General features: G+C 42.4%; 1 protein-coding gene across 1 annotated transcript in view; it reads left to right on the top strand.

Moving 5' to 3' along the window:
- LOC105517289 (nuclease-sensitive element-binding protein 1-like) overlaps positions 1 to 1,020 on the top strand; it is a 10,756-nt gene extending 9,736 nt beyond the window's left edge. Inside the window, exon 5 of the mRNA XM_011949789.1 lies at positions 1 to 1,020. Coding sequence (XP_011805179.1) covers positions 1 to 618 — 618 coding nt within the window. The 3' untranslated portion in view covers positions 619 to 1,020.
- The last annotated feature ends 9,308 nt before the right edge of the window (positions 1,021 to 10,328 follow it).

Here is a 10,328-nt window from a genome sequence, read left to right on the forward strand (position 1 = left end):
GGTGCGGAGGCAGCAAATGTTACAGGTCCTGGTGGTGTTCCAGTTCAAGGCAGTAAATATGCAGCAGACCGTAACCATTATAGACGCTATCCACGTTGTAGGGGTCCTCCACGCAATTACCAGCAAAATTACCAGAATAGTGAGAGTGGGGAAAAGAACGAGGGATCGGAGAGTGCTCCCGAAGGCCAGGCCCAACAACGCCGGCCCTACCGCAGGCGAAGGTTCCCACCTTACTACATGCGGAGACCCTATGGGCGTCGACCACAGTATTCCAACCCTCCTGTGCAGGGAGAAGTGAAGGAGGGTGCTGACAACCAGGGTGCAGAACAAGGTAGACCAGTGAGGCAGAGTATGTATCGGGGATATGGACCACGATTCCGCAGGGGCTCTCCTCGCCAAAGACAGCCTAGAGAGGACGGCAGTGAAGAAGATAAAGAAAATCAAGGAGATGAGACCCAAGGTCAGCAGCCACCTCAACGTCGGCACCACCGCAACTTCAATTACCGACGCAGACGCCCAGAAAACCCTAAACCACAAGATGGCAAAGAACCAAAAGCAGCCGATCCACCAGCTGAGAATTCGTCCGCTCCCGAGGCTGAGCAGGGCGGGGCTGAGTAAATGCCGGCTTACCATCTCTACCATCATCCGGTTTAGTCATCCAACAAGAAGAAATATGAAATTCCAGCAATAAGGAATGAACAAAAGATTGGAGCTGAAGACCTTAAGTGCTTGCTTTTTGCCCGTTGACCAGATAAATAGAACTATCTGTATTATCTATGCAGCATGGGGTTTTTATTATTTTTACCTAAAGACGTCTCTTTTTGGTAATAACAAACGTGTTTTTTAAAAAAGCCTGGTTTTTCTCAATACGCCTTTAAAGGTTTTTAAATTGTTTCATATCTGGTCAAGTTGAGATTTTTAAGAACTTCATTTTTAATTTGTAATAAAAGTTGACAACTTGATTTTTTCAAAAAAGTCAACAAACTGCAAGCACCTGTTAATAAAGGTCTTAAATAATAATAATAAGAAAAAGAAGTATCAGTAAATTGCTCCACTATGCTCACAAAGCAGATGTCAAACCCTTAGCAGGACAGAGGACTCAAGGTCTGGCCCTACTTCCTACAGGGGATATGGCCAACTTGGAGACGGTACAGAGAGAATCCATGCAGATGATGAAAGCTTTGGACACCTAAGCCCATGGAAGGAAGGCAAAAGGAATTGATATCATTTAACTTCAAGAAAGTAATGACTTGGAGGGTGTCCTAATAGATATTTTCCAGTAACACAAGAGGTTATTAAATGGAAGGAGTGGTCAGTCAGTCTTTGGCGTTCAGGACCGAAGAAGAAGAAACAGATGAGGAGGAAGGAGGATAAACGACTCCTGGACAAAGCGAGTAAGTGAAGGTTAGGCAAGAACCCACGGCAGGCATGGCCGAGGGTCCTAGGGGTCACTGCACTTCTGCCTCTTCTCTAGATGGGATCCCTTTCCCACAGCTAGTGCTGTTGGAGGGCTGGGCAGGGGGCCGTCCAGGCTTCAGGCCTTGCTTTTAGAACTTTCCTTTGAACCAGAAAAACAGGAAAGACCTGGGGAGATTGGGAGGCAGAGAGCAGCAGTATCAGAGAGAAAGCAAGGGTGAGAAAAGAGAAAGGACAGCAAGAGCAAGAGGTGGCTGGAAAGACACCAGGAGAATGTCGGGGCTGCATGGCCTCGGCATCTGGAGCGCAGACTGCGGCTATATTTAGACTGCCATGACTTGCAATAATTTGTGCAAGGGGGGAAAAAAGGAAAATGTGAAGTTGGCGTCGTGTTGGGGAGGGAATGAATTGTAAGAAAGGAACGGCCTGATAGAGGTGAGCTGTGCCTGAGGCCTCAACTCTTGGCCTCTAGGAAAGAGCCTTTGAGCAGTGCGGGCCATCAGGAGTGAGTGATGGTGTTTACTGAGCCTAATCCAACTCATGCCCCCATTCCCAGATGTGCCCGGTGCTCCCCACAAGAATGTGGGGGCGCTGGGCGTGCCAGGCGGCCTGTCTACCACAGCACCGGGATGATTCAGGGTCCTTGCTGGAGAAGTGAGGGCCCAGGCAGAAGCTCTGGAATGGGGCTCAGGGCTTACGTGAGCAGCACTCTGTAAATTCTAGGAATCTGTATACATTGCAGAGGCCTCTCTCCAGCTGGATTATAAATAGAGGATTAGTTCAAAGGCAGGCAGCCTTTTAAAGAGACGGTGCCAAGCGAAGCCTACAACCAAATACAGTCAAACCTTCTTCAGCCCCTGTTGGCTTCGTCCAAATAGCATATAAGTCACAGCAACGGCATTTCCCTGGCTGACAAGGTTCCCTGATGTCCTTTAAGAAGTGGTCTGGAGGGTTCGACTTCAGCTATATAGCAAAACCTCAGTTATCCAGAACAAAACCCATCATTCTGGATAGTGGAGCTTTCCAGCTAGCTTAAGGTTTGTCCTTTTAAATATCACATGTGGCTGGGCACTGTGGCTCACGCCTGTAGTCCCAGCACTTTAGGACACCAAGGCAGGCGGATTATTTGAGTTTGAGACCAGCCTGGGCAACATGGCGAAACCTTGTCTTTACATAAAAATACAAAAATTAGCAGGCATGGAGGCACATGCCTGTAGTCCCTGCTACTTGGGAGGTTGAGGTGGGAGGACCACCTGAGCCCGGGGAGGCGGAGGTTGCAGTGAGCCATGATTGCTCCACTGCACTCCAGCATGGGTGACAGAATGAGACCTTATCTCAAAATAAAATAAAATAAACATCACATGTAAACATTTCATCATTTTGGATGGAAGTTTTTCTTAAAAAAGTCATGTGCTTACCAGGTTTTAAAATAGAATATCCTGATCTTAATTTCACATTGCTGTTCTACTTAGGGTCATTTTTAGAAACTTCAGTTACAGTGCTGTTAACCCAGTAGTGCCCAAACCTTTGAGATATGCGTGGCCATTTGTATCTCTTCATATTGTTGTGCTTTGAGGTTCTTGGGTCTACTTTGTATCATTTTCTGATCTCTTTCTGTGGAGTGGTTACTTTTCCCTGTTGTGAGGGAGAATGCTATTTTGTTCATACCTATAGCAACCTCAGGACTCATCTTCTTTTAATCTGTTCTGGGTTGAGAAACCAGATATGCAAACGTGCTAAAATTATGTGTAAACAAAAAGTAAATAGGTTGTAAGGAACCTAGCTTTTCCTATTTCGAGAGGATTCATCCAGGCTTCTTAAAGGGTAATAGGCCATCCAGCCCTCTGAGAAGCCAGTTGTTTTGAGTTAGATGCTACTTTAAACACAACAATATGGTCCTCTGTAGATAATGTTGGCTGCTTAGACATCTCTTGGCTCATCCTCAGGTTCTGGTCTGATTTTAGGTAATGAAGTGTCTGAGTAACTTTGTTTGGGGTAGATAGATCCTCACTCTAATTTCAAGTGTAAGTTCTCAAAGCCCTTGCATTTGAGGTAATTGAGTTTTTGCCCACCTATGTGTGAGGCTGGTACAGTGATTAAGCCCAGCACAGGCAAAAGACCATAGATAATCACCCTGCCCACTTGTTCATTAAAGTACCATTTTCTGTGTCCTATAAGATACTGGGGATTCTAGGCAGGATGCTGAGCAGAAGAGTCACATGTAGGATCAAGGAATGAAAAGTCAGTCACTCAGAGGCACTGGGTTGTGAGTTGGTTCAGAGAAGCAGATAGAAATTGGATGTTCAAAATGGATGAAAATAGGTCAAGCCAGTCCAGGAAGGTGCAGAGGTCCTTGGGTAATTTTTAGCATCTTCTTGTTAAGCAGGGAAAATCTTTCTGTGGTCAATCAGAATTAGTGCTTTGTAAATCCCTCAAATAACTAACCACCCATCAGCAAAGATCAGACATTTCTGATGTAGTAATTAGGCTCTGTGGGGGGAGTGACTTTAGAGTCTCCCAGACCAATGCGCCAAGAGGTGGCTCTCAGGAGCCCTGCAGCCCAGGCTGCCACCACAGCGAGGCAGCCCTTGGTCAGCATGTCTTAAGGCAGAAGGACTCTCACCTTATTTCAAAGGGTGTCTTGAGAAGTTTTATTACATCTTACTCCTGTATAAAGGCTCAGGGTCAGACTGATTTTGTTCTCATATCAGTATCAGCTTAAAAGACAGTTGGTCTCTTTGCTGAAGGTGTTCATCATGGCCAATCTGCTCCCCCCATGATTGGAGGAAATCTGGCCCATACAGCCCTGTCTGAGAGCATGTGACCCACCTCCCCTCTTCACACATGACTGGACCAGGGGTGGGCACTTGACCCAAGGATGACCCATCTATTGGCTAACCAATGATGACCAATGATTGATGTGGCATGGCACAAAAAGATAAGGTTAAGTAAGATAAATACCTTGTTTTCAGGGGAATCTAGACTTGAAAACGGAAAGAAGGGGCTAATGGCCAATGGACACTTAGGCTGAAAAGTCATGCATAGCGTGGAGTGGGGCCATGATGTCCATCTGTGAGCTGATCTTATAGAGAAGTGGAAACTCAGAGTACAAAGTGGGGAGTGGAGAACGAATCAGAGGCTCAGAGAGAGAATGCTTAGAACATAAAGTCCCCAGGAGATGGCCAAGGTCCTGATAGCATGTCTATTCCTGTGAGTCCTAGTTACTCCTGTGTTCCTAGCTGTGAATTTCTGTGAGCTAGCCTGGGTAGGTCTCTGTTCCTTGAAACAAAAAGAGCTTTGCCCAAGACTGTCACAATCAGTATAAAGCAAGCTGCTCAACCACGAGATGCTCAGAGCTCGGAGCTTGGAGCTCGGAGCTCAGTCCGTCTTACTGTGTCCTAATGTGCCCAAGGAATCCCATTTCTGTAACTTTTCCCCAGAGGACCCATTTTAAAAGGTTTTAATCCTTTCTCTGATCACTCTGAAAGATCTCCACCTCTTCATGTTCCATTGCTATGACGTACTAGGGTTGCCTCTGGAGACAGCCAGGATTGTGCAAACTGGACTCCTGGTCATCAGTCCTAGGACTGCACTCTGCTTGATTTCTAATAACAGAGCTGTCCTGCTGACTGACACGTAGATCTGCTTCTCCCATAACCTGATACTCCCTACAGGGTCATTGCTATCACAAAATGTCAGTGCAGGAAGAGGCTTGGCGAGCATCTGGCCCAACCCTGTCATTTTAGTAATGAGGAAACTGAGTCCCAAGGAAGCTACATAACTTACCCCAAGTCAGGCAAAGTTGAATAACTTGTTTTTCCGTGTGTGTGTGTGTGTGTGTGTGTGTAGGTTTGTGTGCTTTTACCATTATTGAGCTTTGTCCTACTAGTTTAAAAATTCTTCGTTAAGCTTCATAGGGCATTTTGAATTCTGTATATTTAAATTCAAATGAGTGTGCAGATGTTGCACAGAATTCTGTATGTGCCCAAGGTAGAATGAACCCACAAATATCCCACTAATACTTGTCTTTTATACGAGTGGTCTCCAAAGTAGGGTGTGTGCAAGTTGATTTATTGGGGTAAGGGGAAAAGATTAGAATGTCTTTTTTACCATAACAAATTAAAAGTTTAAAGAATGAGATACAAAATAGACATTCTAATCTCTTCCTCTTACCCCAATAAATCAACTTGCACACACCCTACTTTGAAGACCAGCCATATAAAAGCTAAGTGTTAGTAGGGTATTTGTGAGTTCATTCTACTTTGAGCATGTACAGAGTTTTGAGCAACATCTGCATACTCATTTCTCACCCACACATGCTCAAATTTCTCATTTTCATATATATATATATATATATATATGCTCAATTAAAAAAAAAACTAATCAGAGTGGTTGGGCACGGTGGCTCATGCCTATAATCCCAGCACTTTGGGAGGCCGAGGCGGGTGGATCCCCTGAGGTCGGGAGTTCGAGGCCAGCCTGACCAACATGGAGAAACCCCGTCACTACTGAAAGTACAAAATTAGCCAGGCATGGTGGCACATGCCTGTAATTCTAGCTACTGGGGAGGCTGAGGCAGGAGAATCGCTGGAACCCGGAGGGCGGAGGTTGCAATGAGCCAAGATTGTGCCATTGCACTCCAGCCTGGGCAACAACAACAACAACAACAAAATTAATCAGTCAATCAAGGCTTTAACATGTACTTCAAGTTTAGAATTGCTGTCCACAAAAGCACCATATAATATAATGTGGTGAGGACTGTGTGTATTCATCTTAATTCTGCCCCATGTAGTCCCACTATGTTAGTAGTACTTGTACTTCAAAATGCAAAACTCATAAAGAATGATACAATAACCTTAATACACTGTACAAACTATATTTAATAAAATTAATCAAGTATTTCCTGACTTAAAAAAACTCTTAGAAAAATAAGAAAGACTATTACTTTTTAAATACAAAAATGCCTCTAGCCTCTATCTTAAATCAAAAGCCAAGAAATTCTCTTTTTTTTTTTTTTTTTTTTTTTTGAGACGGAGTCTCGCTCTGTCGCCCAGGCTGGAGTTCAGAATTCAGTGGCCGGATCTCAGCTCACTGCAAGCTCCACCTCCCGGGTTTACGCCATTCTCCTGCCTCAGCGTCCAGAGTAGCTGAGACTACAGGCGCCCGCCACCTCGCCCGGCTAGTGGTATTTTTTTTGTATTTTTTAGTAGAGACGGGGTTTCGCTGTGTTAGCCAGGATGGTCTTGATCTCCTGACCTCGTGACCCGCCTGTCTCGGCCTCCCAAAGTGCTGGGATTACAGGCTTGAGCCACTGCGCCTGGCCCAAAAGCCAAGAAATTCTTAATGGCACAAAATGGGAGGCATTCTCCTTAGAGACAAAACAAGGGTGTCAGCTATCACTTTTATTGTATAGTTTTATGATGTAACAATTATTTTGAAGTTTTTGCCAATGCAATAAGACATGCTATAGCAATAATAGATAAAGGTTCTGGAAAAGATCTGAATAAAATTAGTAGAATACATTAATATAAGACAAAGAAAAAAATCAACAGGTGAAGCAAATTATGTCAGTTTCCCCCATTGATCTGAGGATAAATAAATGAAGTTCTTTTATATTTAGAATTTTAATGCTGGAAGAAATCTTTATTTTTAAGTTTTCCTTTAATCTCAGCTAAGTCTGCTAAGAAATCTTACATGTATATCTAACCCACAGAATATGTTCAATAAATATTTGTTGAATACATGAATGAATTATAAAATAGCCTCATTGTATAATTAATATAGCAACACCCAGACAGATTAAATAACAAAGAAGTTCACTTTTAAGGAAAATAGATTTTTCTTCATGTGTAAGGCTAAAGTGGCATCACAAGTCATTGTGAAGGAAGAGATTTTATTCATCAAATATAGCTGAAGCAAATTAGAGATCTGAAGAAAAGAAATGATTTAGAAATGCATTGAACACCATTTCCAAAGACACTCCATATAGTTGAGACAGTTAAATGTAGAAAACACTAAAAAGAATCAACACAGATTTCTTGAAGTAAATACAGGTGAAAAGATATATCTAATCTAAATAAGAAGGGGCTGTGGACTAAAAGCAATGAAAGAATCATGAAAGACCTGATCAAATGCCTTAACTTTCGCAAATAATATAAGCCAAATTAAAAGGCAGACAACAAGCTGGGAGAAATATTTGCAACAAAATGTGAAAGACACAAAGCTAATATTCTTTAAGAGTTCTTATGGCTTGACAAGAAACACAAAAAGATAAACGAGCCAAGGACAGACACGTAGTTTACATAAAAGGAAGTACAAAAGACCAACCTTTGGAATGAAAGGTCAGTTTCATTCATAGTCAAAACTTTATAAATGATCATTTCCCACCTAGCAAAGAAGTGTACTTTTGTTTATTCTTAAATGAAATAACTCAAAGCTGCCACTTTTGTGAGAAAACAGGCATTCTTACTCACTGTTAGTGGAGAGAAATTGGCACTAGTTTACAGAAAAGCCCTTTGGCCAGATGCATCCAGAACCTTGAAAATGTTCATCAACTTTAACTCATTAATTTCACTCCTGGGAATAGTACCTATGGTTGGTTTGCTAGATTTGGCAAATTAAAAAAAAAAAATGCCTAGCAAACTTTGAATTTCAGGTATATGAGGTATATGATGATGTTTTGGAATAAATTTGTCCTGGGGAATATTTTGAGCATACTGACACTAACAAATTATTCATTGTTTATTTGAAATCTAAATTTAACTGGACATCCTGTATTGTATCTAGCAATCCTTGCCTATGTAAATAACCTAATGCAGCAGAAATTTATGCACAAATTCTTTGTTGCAATTTTACTTATAATAGCAAAAATATTGAAAGAAAAAATCCTAAATTTCCAACAATAGAGGAATTGGAGGAGGGATGTGTGTCTGGCGAGTTTTTAATGACAGTGCTTACAATATAGTGTAAACTTAAAAAACCAAGCAAGCATCTTACACCCATTAGGATGACTATCATTAAAAAAAGGAGAAAATAACAAGCGTTGGTAAGAATGCAGAGACACTGAAACTGTTATACGCTGTTGGTGGGAATGTAAAATGGTACAGCCATTGTGGAAAACAGTATGGCAGTTTTTCAAAACACTAAAAATAGAATTACTGTATTAGAATCCAGCAATTCCACTTCTGGGTACATACCCAAAATAACTGAAAGCAGGGTCTTGAAGAAATATTTGTATACCCACGTTCATAGCAACATTATTCATAATAGCTAAAATGTGAAAGCAACCTAACCGTCCATCGATGAATGAATGGATAAACATAATGTGGTATATACATATGATAGAATATTATTCACCCTTAAAAATGCAGGAAATTCTGGTACATGCTACAACATGGTTGAACTTTAAGGACATTATGCTAAATAAAATAAGTCAATCACTAAAAGACAAATGCTATATGAGTCCACTCACAAGATACTTAGAGGAGTCAAAATCACAGAGACAGAAAGTAGAGTAGTGGTTGCCAGGGGCTGGAAGAGGTGAGAAAGGTGAATTAGTATTTAATGGGTACAGAGTTTCAGGTTGGAAAGATAAAAATGCTCTAGTGATGGATGGTGGTGATGGTAGAACCATAATATGAATGTACTTAGTACCACTGAAGACTACACGTAAAAATAGTTTAGATGGTAAATTTTATGTTATGTGTATTTTATCACAGTAAAGAAAAGGAAACAAACAAAACAACAAACTGAGTAGGGTCAAAGTTATAATCTTGAGTATATAAAACAATATGTGCAGGAGAGTAACTTACAAAATGCTAACAGTGGTTCTCCCTGAGTACTGATATTATAGGTTACTTTTATTCTGTTCTTTACATAGTTCTGTGTCCTCTAAATTCCCTACGATGAGTGTATAAGACTTTTGTAGGGATGAAGTTAATTAAAAAAAAAAAAAAAGGAAACGACAAACAAATGTCTGATGAAAACCTGCACTATTGAAATTTGATGATATACATAGGAGAGTCCAGACTAATCTGTGAAGTGAGATTGAAAATGGGGCAGAGATGCCACTTCTTCTCACATATTCCTGATCTTTAGGCAGAGATTCAGGAAGGAGAGCAATGTTCAGTGTGGTTTTTGGGCTTCAAAAAGCAGCAGTGGGAATCTGGGCCCTGTTTCTAGGCAGAGCCCCAGGAAGGTATTCAGGCCTTTGAGAAAAGATGCTGCAGATGGTCCTTAGATGGTCTCACAGAGTCCTGTGTGCCTCGGGGGCTTGAAAGTCACTGATGGATTCCAGGGTCCCTCAGAGGGGCAGGAGTGGCAGAAAGAGGTAGATCCTGTGGCCATGTGACTAGGAACAGGTCTCATGGCAAGAGTCAGGGGCCACTGCCTGGGCACCAGAAAGGGGGCAGACACTATGGCCCTACACAGCCCTCCTTGATCCCTGAGGCCATAGGGGCAGCTTCATGTCTGAGCACTCAGTAGGTACTCACTGTATGAATTAGACGAACAAGTAAATGCTCGTTGCAGGAATTAGGATGCCAGCAATGCCAAGGTCAAGCCTGAAACAAGGCCCCTAGAGGAAGAAGGGAGGAGAGGGAATTATTGCACAGAGTGGGAGGGAAGCAATGGAGGCAATAAGTGGGGAGCATGAAGCAGGTTGTAGCAGAGTGCCCCAATAACAAAGGGAAAGGCAGGTGACAGCCACTGGGGAAGGCGAAGCCCAAAGTGGAATCTGAGAGATGATGGCTTCCTGGTTCCAGTGCCTTCTCCCATCCAGAGAGAGGCCCCACCCTCTTTTCATGACCACTTATCTCTCCTGGGAACCTGCAAAACTCTGTCAAAGGGGAAGCTGGGATCTGATGTTGTAGTGTTTCAGCCAGGCCTTCCAGGAGGGGTGGATGGTCCTCCCA

Source organism: Colobus angolensis, unplaced genomic scaffold (assembly GCF_000951035.1).
Source record: "Colobus angolensis palliatus isolate OR3802 unplaced genomic scaffold, Cang.pa_1.0 Scaffold3, whole genome shotgun sequence".
In the NCBI taxonomy this organism is placed as follows: Eukaryota; Metazoa; Chordata; class Mammalia; order Primates; family Cercopithecidae; genus Colobus; species Colobus angolensis.